The 13855-nt window shown below is 34.9% G+C and overlaps 1 protein-coding gene across 5 annotated transcripts in view; it reads left to right on the top strand.

Annotated features, from left to right (window-relative positions):
- The window catches only part of CARF (calcium responsive transcription factor), a 35401-nt gene extending 23508 nt beyond the window's left edge, over positions 1 to 11893 (top strand). For 3 of the 5 annotated variants that reach the window (XM_012728088.1, XM_012728091.1, XM_012728094.1), the window contains 6 exons: positions 7 to 240; positions 2070 to 2232; positions 3614 to 3677; positions 7902 to 8032; positions 8383 to 8752; positions 11431 to 11893. In XM_012728088.1, the coding sequence (XP_012583542.1) occupies positions 7 to 240; positions 2070 to 2232; positions 3614 to 3677; positions 7902 to 8032; positions 8383 to 8752; positions 11431 to 11549 (1081 nt within the window). In that variant the 3' untranslated portion in view covers positions 11550 to 11893. The remainder of the gene's footprint in view (positions 1 to 6; positions 241 to 2069; positions 2233 to 3613; positions 3678 to 7901; positions 8033 to 8382; positions 8753 to 11430) is intronic. The other 2 variants (XM_012728097.1, XM_012728101.1) reach the window with 1 other exon arrangement.
- Positions 11894 to 13855: the final 1962 nt, after the last annotated feature.

The raw sequence follows: 13855 nt of genomic DNA, 5'->3' as shown, positions 1-13855 counted from the left end.
TGTCAGGTGGTATGTACAGTTACCTACCCAACAGGCTCATCAGTATCATGAATTAGAGACTCCTTGCCGTCCTTTGTCACCTTCCCCTTTTCCTGTGTCCTCTCTTGAAGAAGAGGAATCTGCAGTTAGAGATGAGAACTGTGCATTACCCTCCCGCCTGCATCCTCAAGTTGCACATAAAATTCAAGAATTAGTATCACAGGGAATAGAACAAGTATATGCAGTAAGGAAACAGTTAAGGTACAATAAAAACAACTTGTCTTTCCACAGGTTTTTCATTTTTGTTGATTTAAATAATGCACGTAGCATTATGTACATTTTCTAGTATATATCCTGTTACAGTAGATAAGGATTATAGTTTATTAATTTAAAATAATCTTATTTCTGAACTGATCATTTTCCATTAGATGTTTGGCAAAACATGAGTAATAATTCAGGTTTTTCATTTAAGATATCTTAAATTCAGATTTGGTAAACTGGACTGTTACTAAATGATATATAAATTGGATTGTATAATAAATACCTTTACAGAAAAACCCTTTATTAAACCAAAGATTTTAAAATCTAGAGCAAGGTATTTGTTTTAGTCTATTTGAAATGCATTTAAATTTTATTACAACAAAAGAATATGTACAGTCCTTTGACTAATGAAATTTTATCTATAGCAGTCTGGTCTAATTTTATTCATTGTCAGGATATAATTATTAGTATTTGGTATGAGGTGTACTTAAGGCATTGTGCTATATTTATGTGCACACTGATTGTTATAATTCTATACAGTTGGTATATTTGTCTCTATTCTGCAGTTGAGAAAATGGAGACTCTCTATTCTGCAGTTGAGAAAATGTTTAAGTTACTGGGTTAAGAGGTAAATACAGAACTGAATACTAGGTCTAAAATCAACAGCCTGTTCGCTTCACCATGATTTCTGTAATTTAATTGACCTTTATTCTACTGATTATGTGGTCTGATCTGAATGACACAATGAGTGTCTTATAGAATTATTATTTTTTAAAAGATTTATTTATTTATGCATACATAACTGGGGTACAGACCAGAGGTGCAGGGACGGTGAGAGGCTTCAGGTTGACTGACGAAGTACACTGCTGAGGGGAGCAGCCGGCGGGTCAGGAGAGGTCTGCCCAGTCATGTGGTCACCTCTGGGGCAGGGATCGAACTCATGCTGAAATGGCTTTAGCTTCTTAGTGCTGTGCTTTAACCTGCTGCGCCACCAGGGAGGGCCCTTATAGAATTATTTAATATGTGACTTTTCTTATTAGCAGCATAGACATTTTATATTAATTTCCATTGAGGCATTGTTAGAACAGCTGGAATTTTGTAAAGCCATCCACTATTTCTAAAACCTATTTACTATTTATTGACCTAAGAACAGAGTGTAATGCAGCTGATATGGTCTCAAAGGGAATACACAAAGCACATATGTAGTTAACTTTCTCATTTCTTTTGTGTATTTTTTATACAATTATGTGACAACACTGACTTCTATTTCTTTTGTCTACTTATAAAATTTGTATATAATGTGTTTCATATGGTATTAATTTATGCCTTTTGGAAGCATTATAAATGTTTTTGCTTATTATGGATGTAGGCCCAAAGCAGCCTTCCTTATTAGGTATGTATATAATTTGGGGCAAATTAATGAACTTTTGCAGCTCTCAGTTCCCTTGTCTGTAAAGTGGGAATGATAATTGCACAGTAAAAGTTAAAGTAGATTATTGATGTGAATTGTTTAGTGTATGTCTGACTTATAAATATGCATTTAGAACATTATACTTAAACTTGAAATAGTGATTCCTTTAAATTCATAAAAATGTCAAAGTTCATTTTTAGATATACAGATGTTAAACCAACAAAAGCATGATGTTTCTTTAATCTGCATGAATTCTCTGATTTGGCTTACTGGAAAGTGAAAAATTGAAAGACAGTTTTCTTATAAAACTATAAATCATTCTTTACAGACGTTTGCCCTGAAAGGGTCTTTATCTTATTTAATTCATATTATATTGCTACATTCTTTATGTTTTTACTTTACCTTGTATTTTCCACAGAAAATTTGTGGAAAGGGAACTGTTCAAACCCGATGAGGTGCCTGAAAGACATAATTTATCCTTTTTTCCAACTGTAAATGATATAAAAAATCACATCCATGAAGTACAGAAATCCTTGAAAAATGGAGATAATGTGTATAACACAGAGATTATTCCAGCAACGGTATGCTTACAACAGTATTTCCTTATTTTATATAGAATCTTTCTCAATTTCTATTGCTACTTAGCCAAATAACAGTGGTTGAAATTAGGCTATATAAATAACTGATAATAAAAAATTATTATTGTCTTTCACTTAAGAGGTGTAAACACTGAATTCTCAGCTGATGATTAAATTTTTTTATTATTCTTGAGTAGAAATATGAGTGAATTTCCAACTTCAACTAAAATAATGGTAGTAGCCATTTGAAAATCAACATTTTGTCTCCATGAAAGGTATATCTTACTCACTGAACAGACATTTATTAAGTAAATACTACTTACATCTCCTTTTTTTAAATATATGGACAACTTTAAATAGGATAATTTAATCTTGAATATACAAAGTGATAATGTTAGTTCCATATATCATGTATAGGTTTAAATTTTACCTCCTCATACAATGATACTGTATGTTCTTCCTAAATACAGTATGTTTCTAAGAAAATTTTACCTACTCTAAAGAGATTACTATAATTACCCAGAAACTGCTAATTATGAAACAGTTGATTATGGCATTAAATCTCAGATGCAGTATCTATCACTTTTCAAAATTTATTATGCTAATTCAATAACTAAATAAATTCAAGATGTGATATATGTGTACTGTGGAATTGCAGCAACATGAATGAAACTGGAAAAGATCATGCTTAGTGAAATAAGCAGGAAAGAAAAAGAAAAGTACCAGATGGTTTCACTCATAGCAGGAGTGTAAGGGATTAGGAAAAAAAAAGAGAAAAGAAAAAAAATATATATATATAGTAATAAAGTAATAAAGAACATCAACTAACAACTATTAACCAGAGACATTTATGGGGGAGGAGAGAGGAACAGGATCAAAACTGGGGAGGGAGGAGCACATGGGACTATAGTGATGGCACATGGGTGTAGTAGTGGTGGGAAGTCCACAGGATTACAACTGAGGTGAAAAAAGGAATAAAGAACAATGTAAAAAATGTATTTATAAAATAAAAAAAAAGTAGATTCAGAGTTTGTTTAAGCTAGAGGTACTATTCTTTGCCATCCAAAACTCTTAATTATTTACTACCCAAAATTCAGTTACTGAGACTGGTTTGGCTAGCAATGATCCTTGTCATCTACATTTGCTGTCAGTGTTCTTGTTATCCGAACTTGAGAGGGTGATATATTGAGATGGTTAAGTATACCTGTGTTTTAAGAATGTGAACACGTGAAGAGAGTAATTGCAGAATAAAGCATGGTTATACTATGACTGAATAGAAAATGACAATTGTATTGATTGTAAGTATTTTTTTCAATATAAATGCTTTGTTTATTCTACTGAAATAAATTTTCCCCAAAAAATGAAATAAATGTTCCCATTTCAGCTTCAGTGGACTACAGACAGTGGGAATATTCTGAGAGAGACTGTAACAGTTACATTTGCAGAAGGTAAGTTACCTTTAAATTATGAAGTAAATAATGTTAAAACTGAGGACTTCTAAGATACTGTATAATCAAATTATGTAACAATGAACCATGAGCTATAGAAGCAATACCAGTAATATTAGAATTTGTCAAAATAATTCTAGCTGTTTAAATTTTCTCTTACAATCATCAGCTTTATGTTTCCTAATGATTAAAATTTGGTCTAGTTAATTAATGATTAAAATTGCTAGTCTAGTTAATTATAAAACTAGGCTAATTCTACTGGTAATTATACTAAGTTACCTGATCAGAAAACCATTGTTTATTAAAAAAAATTATTTATTCATGCATAGAGAACTCTGCGGTACAGGCCAGAGGTGCAGGGGTGGTGAGAGGATTCACCAGAGACAGAGTGGGGAGCAGAATAGGCTGACTGACAAAGTGGGAGCAGTGAGCGAGACAGGAGAGGTCTGCCGCGCCATGTGGATCACCTCCGGGGCGGGGAATAGAACTCATGCTGAAGTGGCTTTAGCTTCTTAGTGCTGTGCTTTAACCTGCTGCACCACCAGGGAGGGCCCCTATTGTTCATTTTTTATGGTTTGCCTTTTTATGTACTATTACTCTCTGTTTTCTCCATAGTCAAAGCTGTTTCTACCTTTTGATCTGCTAACAGTACTTTTTCTCCTCTTTTGCATGGCCCACTTCGCTCATACTAACATGCCAAACTCAATAAGTGCTCACTCAACTTTGCCCCCATGTAAAGCTAGATATTTACTCTTCTGTAGTTACCTCTCATTTAACCTGTACCTTTTTAATTAATTAATTTTTAACATGTTATCCTTTAGTCCATCTGTACCTTTTTTTTTTTTTAAAGATTTATTTATTCATACAGAATTGGGGTACAGGCCAGAGATGTGGAGGGTGAGAGGACTCAACAGAGACCGTGTGGGGAGCAGAACAGGCGGATGGACGAAGTACACTGCTGAGGGGAGCAGCGGGCGGGTCAGGAGAGGTCTGCCACGCCATGTGGATCTCCTCTGGGGCAGGCGGGAATTGAACTCATGCAGAAGTGACTTTAGCTTCTTAGTGCTGTGCTTTAACCCACTGCACCACCAGGGAGGGCCCATCTGTACCTTTTATTGTGATTTGAGCTGATCAGGGTCAGGGGTTATATTTTATTCAAGTAGGCATACCTAGTTTCTTGCATGTTCCTGCTAACTTCTAAATAAATGCTTTAAAAACCAGTAAGTGAATAACATATACAGTATAATTATTTTTTATTCTTCAGCCTTCTAACCTTTAAAAGAGTTACTTTGGAGACAGAGTAACTTCTAAATTCTTTAGCATTATAAAAATTTTCTGCCCATATTTCACTCACTGTGTTATTCTTTGTACTAAAGAGTACTAAGTTTCCTGCTTTCATTGAATTTAAAGTTTCATGAAAGAAAAAGATACTCAGTTACAGGCTAATTATTTATGCATACAAGATATAGGCCAGAGGTGTGCTGGGTGAGAAGTTTCACCATAGAAAGAACAGGGAGCAGAACAGATGGATTGACTGAAATACACTGCTGGAGGGAGCATCAGGCTGGGTAGGAGAGGTCTACCACTGCATGTGTGTCAGTCCCTGGTGGGGCATGGAACTCATGCTGCTGTGGCTTCGGAGAGCTTCATAATGCGCCACCAGGGAGAGCCCTAGTAGGTGATTTTTTTAAACTAAGAGAAAAAGAATGAATAGGAATTTGCCAGTCAGTGAATATGTTTGAAGGCTAAGCAATGTTAATTTTAAGGAACTTAAAACTTTTTAGGTTAGACAATGCTTACAGATAACACTGGATAAAACACGTGTAGGATTCTTTTTCAGCTGTCTAGATCATACATGATAGTGATTTAGACCACAGTTGGCATTTAAATTAGAATTGGACATATTTAAGAGTTATTTTAAAAGTAGAATTTTAAAATTTTAAAGTGGAAAGGTCTTGGTTATTGATGGAGTAGGTATGTGAAGTGAAAAAATAGGAATGATCTGGAGTGACTTCTGCCTTCCATGAGCAAGTAACTAATAGTGGCATTTACTGAGTTTAGCAACACTGGCTTAGGGTGTTGTGGTAGTGGGAGAAGGTAAAAAAAGATCATGAGAGGTCCCTCCTTGGTGGTACAGCGGGTTAAAAGAGCACTAAGGGGTTAAAGCCAATCAGCATGAGTTCGATCCCCACCCTGGTGGTGACCTACATGGCACAGTAGACCTCTCCTGACCCACCCACTGCTCCCCTCAGTACACTTCATCCATCTGCCTGTCCTGCTCCCTACTCTGTCACTGGTGAATCTTCTCACTGCATCCGCACCTCCGGCCTGTACCCCAGTTCTGTATGCATAAATGAATAAATCTTTTTTCAAAAATCATGAGATCAGTTTTTAAAAGCTTGAGATTCAGCCATTTCAGTGAAATAGCATTGGAAGGAAACCGTCTTAGGTACTTGAAAAATGTATAGGAGATGAATGGAGATGATGTAGTCCACTTTTCAAGACGTTCACAGGAAAGGGGTTTGAGGAAGGTATTTTAAGACATGAAAGATGTGATGAGATAGATGGAAAAGGTAATCAATAGTTTGGGTAATGGAAAGTCATTGAAATTTCTACCTTAAGGTTCACTTTTCTCTTTAAGACTATTAAGAATTAGAAAAGTTGGGCCCTCGCTGGTGGTACAAGGGATTAAAGCGGCGCACTGTGAAGCTCTTGCCAGTCACTGCAGTGCTGAATTAGGTCCCTGGCCAGGGAGGTGACCCACATGGCAAGCAGACCTCTCCTGCCTCACCTGCTGCTTTCCTCAGCAGTGTATTTCAGTCTATGTGATGTTCTGCTTCTCACTCTGTCTCTGGTGGGTCCTCTTACCTCTCTGCACCCCTAGCATACACCACAGCTCTTGTATGCATAAATAAATAAATCTTAAAAAAAAAACTAGAAAAGATTTGAGAAAGGGTGGCCAAGATTTCAGGAAAACAGAGTTTTTCTGTCATTCCTAAGAAAGTATAAGAGAAATACTATAGGTTGTTAGATGTAGGTGAAGATCTGACTGAGGTTTGTGATCTTTACTGGGTAGTAGTAACAGCAAGTTTCTTTTCGTTTAGTATTTAGTTTCACTTATATTGGTACTGGAAGTAATTTTCATCCAGAGTTAGCATTTTACTAGAAGAAGATGACCCAAGACAAGAGTTTATATAGTGTTGACAATAGAATGACTATTTATAAATAGAATGACTAATTTTAACTCTAAGACTTTGAGGAAGATGGAGAGAAAATTTTATTAAAGAAGAGGTTGATAGCTGAAGAAAACTAAGGAATCATTTTGGAGGTACATGAAGTTAAACAAAAATTCAGTGCAGTATCTGAGCAAAATCCTGGAGGAATAAGAGGTTATATTCAGACAATGGGATTTTGAATAAGAGCCAAAGTATACCCAGAGTAGCAAGTGGATGACTGTAGTAGAGTGAGTTTGGAAAATTGGAAATAAAAAACTTAGAAATAAATTCATTCTTATCTGGTCTATTTATTTATAAATTTCATGGAATAAAGATTTATTTATTTATGCATACAGAACTGGGGTATAGGCCAGAGCTGCTGGGTTGGTGAGAGGCTTCACCAGAGACAGAGTGGGGAGCAGAACAGTCAGGTCAACGAAGCACACTGCCTGAGGGGAGCAGTGGGAGAGTCAGGAGAGGTCTGCTGCACCATGTGGTCACCTCCCAGGGCAGGTATCGAACTCATGCTGAAGTGGCTTTAGCTTCTTAGTGTTGTACTTTAACTTGCTGCACAACCAGGGAGGGCCTATTTTATAACTCTTTTTTAAGATTTATTTTTTTTATTTATGTATATAAGAACTGGGATGTAGGCCAGAGGTGTGGCGGCTAAGCAGATTAATCGGAGACAGTGTGGGAAGCAGGACAGGCACATCTACTGAAATACTGCTGAGGGGAGCAATGGGCAAAACAGGAGAGGTCTGCTGTGCCATGTAGGCCAGCGCTCTGGCCAGGGATGAAACTCATACTCAATCCACAGTGGCTGTTGGCTGGTGATTGCTTGATAGGACTGATAACTTTTAATTCTTGCACTGTCAGGGAAGCCCAACTTCTTAGTCTTTCTTTCAAATCTTTTACCTTTCCTATTACCATTCTTGCAGCAAGAGTTTTCTTAATGTGCAGTATTCTAGAAAGCATGAAAATTAGTGTAATTTTTTTTAATGTAATTTAGGAAATTCTCCAGGAGAATCAGTTACCAACAAAGGAGAAGCACATCAGACAAGTGGTTCTTTGTCTCCAGAGCCAGCCCACTTGCTGTCCTCATTGTCCTCATTTCAGCCAAAAATATTCACACAACTGCAGGTGGGTATCCAGCAAAACAGCCAAAATTGAGGACTTTCTTCTTCAGTCTTTCTTCTTTTGAGAATTTTAACAGAATTACAATAATAAAGATATTTTCATTATTAATTTTCTGATTTTCTTAGTGTCTTGATTTATGATGATAACAAATGTTTGGAAAAGGTTTGAGTTGAATATGCTTGTGATAAAATTTAATTGTACTATTTTTCCTCTGGTTTTTGTTTGCCTTTATATTTGTAGTAACTATATTCATTTTATTCTAATTTTATGTCATAAAAATGATATATCCTATATGAGAAAAATCATACATGGTAAAATCAAACATTTCCATTTAACTCTTTTCGGTTTAAAAGGGTTTGCAGTTGCAACCAAGATTCACCTCTCCCGAAGGATCACCAACTCTGATATCAGTAAATAACCACCCTTCCTCCAGCCCTTCAAGACTTCTGGACTCAATAGGAAGTGATGTAATGAATAATAATTCTCTACTGCTTGGTCAGAGTCATAGCCTTCAAACAGATACATGCCTAACCCAGAACAATAGTGTTGCCTCTACACTAGATAATCTTCCAGGATCAGATCAAAATCTGGTTGCAGTGGATCAGTTGGTGGAAGATGGAGATATTGAGCCTACAGAGAATCTGGAAAGAAGTGTTCATCAGATTCTGCTGGGAGATGTACAGACCATTCCAATACAGATTATAGACAGCCATCCAGCTCTTAGTAAGTTGAAGTTAGCATATATTATTTTTTGTAACATTTAAAAAAAAACCCTTTTAGACTATCATTATTGCACTACAGAAAAAATTTTCATTTTTACTCAGTGGGTTTTTATATATAAGTAAGTTATTCTGTGTTTAAATTATTTACTCCCTAAATACTTAGTTTTAGATAGAAAATCTATGGTGATATGAAATTAGGGTCTTTTTAGAATGCATGAAAATTAAAAAATTAAAGAGTTTTTAGTGTAGAGGTAATTATAGAAAAATTGATGTGCACACAGGCATAAAGAAAAAAGGAATGGCAGATAAGTTGAAAAGGAAGATTTTCAGTTATAGACAAATATTGAGTTCTATGGAAAGTGAAAGGGAACAAGTAAGACTTGGGGACGGGCTTTCATCTGTGACCTTTTTACCTACCCTTTTTAATGAGCCCAGTAAACAAAGTAATAATAGTTTAATTCCTCCTTGACCTCTATCACTTCCTTTCACACAAATGATTCTGGTTCAACATATTGTGGGAAAGGACTTGCAATTTGCTTTGAAGAACAAAAATCTTCTTAGAAAATGTAACTTATTTCCTCTCCATTCTTAGCTATCATTCTTCTGGGTAAGGAAAACTGAGTTAGTGACTTCCAGAAAAAAGTCATTGTCTTTTAAATTTAATGGAAGTATTTCTTTTAGGAAATTTATCCATAATTCTGCTGTAGTTTTAACTACTGAGAAACTTTAGAAGAGAAGGAAAAGTAATACACATGATCAATTCTCACACCAACTTCATGAAATAGTTGGTGGTGTCTCCATTTTATAGATGGGGAAATGAAGGCTTAGGGGGGTTAAGTAATTGCACAAAGATCACATCTAATAAGTGGACAAGGATTTAAAACCAAGATCTGTCAGCCTCCAAGAGTCTTTCTGTTTTAACATAATTGCTGCCTCTGCATGGTATTTCTGAGAACTCTAATTAAGTCTGCTTTATAAAAAACTGTATTTGGGATTGAACTGCATGCTTTATCAAGTACTATTTTTGAGGAACTATTTTACCTGAAAATGAATTATCAGGTCACTCAAATCCAACCTCTGCTGGCTTTCTCTATGCCTTGGCTAACCTCCAACACATTCATGTATAGTGACCACTAGGTGTATTCATGCACTTTACTAAGCAGATATAATCCCCTTCACCTTAGTTCTCTAAGCAACTGAGAAATCAATATTCCTGAGAAAAAGAGTAAGATCCAATCAGCCAGTTTACAGTAGTGCTGCTGGTCTGCTACATTAAGATTAATTTGTCATGAGCCTTTTGAATTAAAAGTGGTAAATGTGGGGCCTTCCTGGTTGCACAGGGGTTAAAGACACAATGCTATCAAACTGTAACCAGCTGCTGCAACATGAGTTCTATTCCTAGCCAGGGAAATAACCCCCTCAGTCATTCTGCCATTCTACTCCCCACTCTGTCTCTGATAAATCCTCTCATCCCCTCTACCCTCCTCACCTCTGACCTATACTCCATCTCTTGGGTGCATAATAAATAAATCTTTAAAATGGTAAATGCATTTTGAATGTTATAAACAAATATACTTCAGCCAGCAAAGTTAGAGCATCATTTAAGACATTGCATGTGTTTCTGAAATACTTATGTGTAATCTTTCTTTAGGGAGGAAATACCTTTCTTGACATGTGACCATATATGCAAGCCAAATAGTAATACATCTATGAATTTGTAGTATACTTGCCTGCTATTGCCTTACAAATAATTTTCAAATAGTGGAAGACTTCTTGAATTTAACTCACATATTTTTAAAAACAGTAAAGTTTAAACATGATAAAATTCCTAATTTTATCAGCTTATGGACAACTTTTTAAAAAAGATTTCTTTATTTATGCACACAAGAACTGGGTTATAGGCCAGAGGTGCAGTGGGTGGGAGTATTCACCAAAGACAGAGTGGGGAACAGAACAGGCAGAGTGACAGAAATATCCTGCTGAGGGGAGCAGTGGGTGAGACAGAAGAGGTCTGCTACGCTATGTGGGTCACCTCTCTGGCCAGGATGGAACTTGTGCTACATTGGCTGTGGATAGCTTTGCAGTGCTGTATTTTAACCTGTTGGGACACCAGGGAGAGCCCTGGGCTATATATTTTAAAGATTTATTTATTTGCACATACAGAACTGGGGTACAGGCCAGAGGTACAGGAGTGGTGAGAGGATTCACCAGAGACAGAGTGGGGAGCAGAACAGGCCAACTGATGAGAAGTACACTGCTGAGGGGAGCAGCAGGCGGGCCAGGAGAGGTCTGCCGCGCCATGTGGTCACCTCCGGGGCAGGCGGGAATCGAACTCATGCAGAAGTGGCTTTAGCTTCTTAGTGCTGTGCTTTAACCCGCTGCGCCACCAGGGAGGGCCATCTGGGCTATACTTTTAAGAGAACAATAAAAATGAATAAATTTGTAGAGTTGTTTATAGATTTTTTTGTTTCATTACTATAGAAGCATACTAAAAGCATTTAATTCACATGACTGTTAAGTGTCAGGACTGAGTTCTTAAATGTACCAACTGCTTTTCTAAATAATGATACTTTTTTCAAACTGCTAGTTTTTGCCATGCTTCTAAATTTGTATAATTCTAAAATCCAGTTATAAATTATATTAACCTTTTGGATTTTCCTTTTATATTTGGTTTTAAAGTTGAAGAAAACTCAGAAGGTATAATTTCTATGAACCAAGTTAAAGAAGAACCCAAAGAACCAACATTGTCCATGGACGCAAAAAATAATTTGGACTGTAAGAAATTATCTGCTACCTAAATTATTGAAGCTCTTCATAGTTTGCAAATCTGGTGACTTCTGATGCATAAAAAAGAAGGTGAATATTGTCAAAGCACAGCATTGTAATAAGTGAACTGAAGACTGATTTGATGAGCAGCTTGGATTTAAAACTGATAATGTTTGTTGCCAATTCCATATTTTTACCTTAAGAGATATTTTATTCCTATTTTGTATAATTCTTATGTTTTTTTGATTATCTGATAAGGCCAGTATTTCAAAAGAAAATTTGAATTTATCCCTGTCTATACACAAATAGTTATCTAAGTCAACCTCTGGAAATAACAGTTTGGGACTTTTAAAGGCTGAAAGACCCACAACAGAAAAATGTATAAGAGTGTGTGTCTGTGTGTGTGTTTGACTTTAAGTTCTGAAAGAACTTATTTTCTTTAAAGTTGTGTAGAGTTTTTTGTTTTTGTTTTTTAAATTTGCAGGAAGATGAGAGTCTGTTTCATTTGGAAAGATAAAATAGATTTTACATCGTAACACAAAGCTCAGTAGTCACATCTGGAAACTATGTAGTTTCATTTAGCTTCTTCCCTTATAATTTTTATACTTCTAGGTACAAATTAATACCTTACTAGTAGTCATCTAGTAGAAACTTAAAATGTCTTGGTAAGTAATGAAAACTTTAACTTTTACCCATAAGTAACAGAAATAAATGTATATTCCATCAATTTATATAATATTATAGATAAAACACTACTTGTGGGTAAAGATGTAGAAATTGAGATAATTCAAAAAGAATAATAGAATTCCCTGGTGTTTGCAGATAATTGGAGAACTTTTTGATATCAGCAGAGGAATTTTTTCCCCCCATTTTGTATTGAAGATTCAACTCTGGTTAGAAAAGAATTTCAGTTGTGTTTATTTTTCTGGAGTTCTTACTGAATTGATGGTATTAGAATTTATAGTATTTCGAGGTAAGTATTTATAATTTGAAATTTAGCTCATATTTAAAACTTTAAAACAACTCTGTTATATTTGCTTGCTGAGTAAGTGCAGTTACTTTAAACACCTAATAAGTGTTAATTAATATATTTACTATGAGCTTTTTCTATAGAGAAATAAACCTAAAGTTATTTTCCCCAGACACCATATGTGGGTACTTGGAAATCTTACTGAAAAATGAGTAAGGGGCTTAAATGGATATTAATGTTTAAAGCATGCAGAATATAATACAAACTTTAACTGTACTGCAAGTCATTTTGCCTTTTCTAAGTCTAATCTCCCATTCTTTAATTCACTCAAATAGTTTCAGGTATAAAACATGTATAAATATGAAGCACTCTTCTAATAGATGTGAGTGGAATTCTAAAATTCCTTGCACTTTAGATTTATACCCTATTTACTCTAAAATGTATTATTTATATCCCTATTTAATACAGATTAAATATTCAGTTACATATATGATTTTTAATAGAATTACTTTTTCTTAACAATTGAAAAATTGGCGCTTTGCCCTAATCCGAAACCTCATCCTCACACTCACCCTAAAGACAGGCTGTCAATTCTGATTATGTCATGCTAATTAAGCACAATTTTTAGTTACATTAAACCTGGATTTCTCTTCGTCTGTATTTATTTGAGAGGAATAAGTTCAAAAATAAATGAGAAATAAGCCCAAGTTCATTTATATTTTGGTTTTGCATTGTAATATTTTTTTCATTTGTTAATTCTAGTTTTTAAGGAAACCTTATTTCAACATTTTAAATAATAGAACTTTACCTTTCAATAGCAGTAATGGTTTATTATTAAATATTTCACCAATCAAACTAAAAAGTTTTGGAGACATTCCTTTCTTTTTTTGATGTTGAGTTGTTAAGGAGAAATGCTTGCTAAAACATAAACTCTAGTAAGTTGTCTATGGAGATCAGAGATGTCAGAGGATTCAGGCTTTGGAACTTGACCAAAACCAATATACAGTTTAAAAATATTTCTCTAATTTCATTCTATGTGAATGTTTCTCCTGCTGCTGTTGTCACAAGAACAGAAAGTCACAGTACATTCTCCCCAAAACAAGAGAAAAGAGAACATTAAAGAATATTAGTCCCTAATTGTATACTCTTTTGGTTTTTAGGTAAAAAAAAAAATGGAACTATCAATATTTTCATGTAAGTATTTCAATGAGTAACCCCTTAATTGGTTTCTAAATTAGTTTTTAAAAATTCATTTGTCCTTTAAATGCATGTTCAGTCACAGTATATCAGTATTGTATTTTAAAGGTGCTTTGCATTGCTTTTTAAAAAGTGTTTACATATTTAAAATATTCAACTATTTTTTAAATG

The sequence above is a fragment of the Condylura cristata genome, unplaced genomic scaffold (genome assembly GCF_000260355.1).
Source record: "Condylura cristata isolate star-nosed mole 26May11 unplaced genomic scaffold, ConCri1.0 scaffold00002, whole genome shotgun sequence".
NCBI classification, from domain to species: Eukaryota; Metazoa; Chordata; class Mammalia; order Eulipotyphla; family Talpidae; genus Condylura; species Condylura cristata.
The sequence above is the reverse complement of the archived record's forward strand: the minus strand, read 5'-3'. Positions and strand labels throughout refer to the sequence as shown.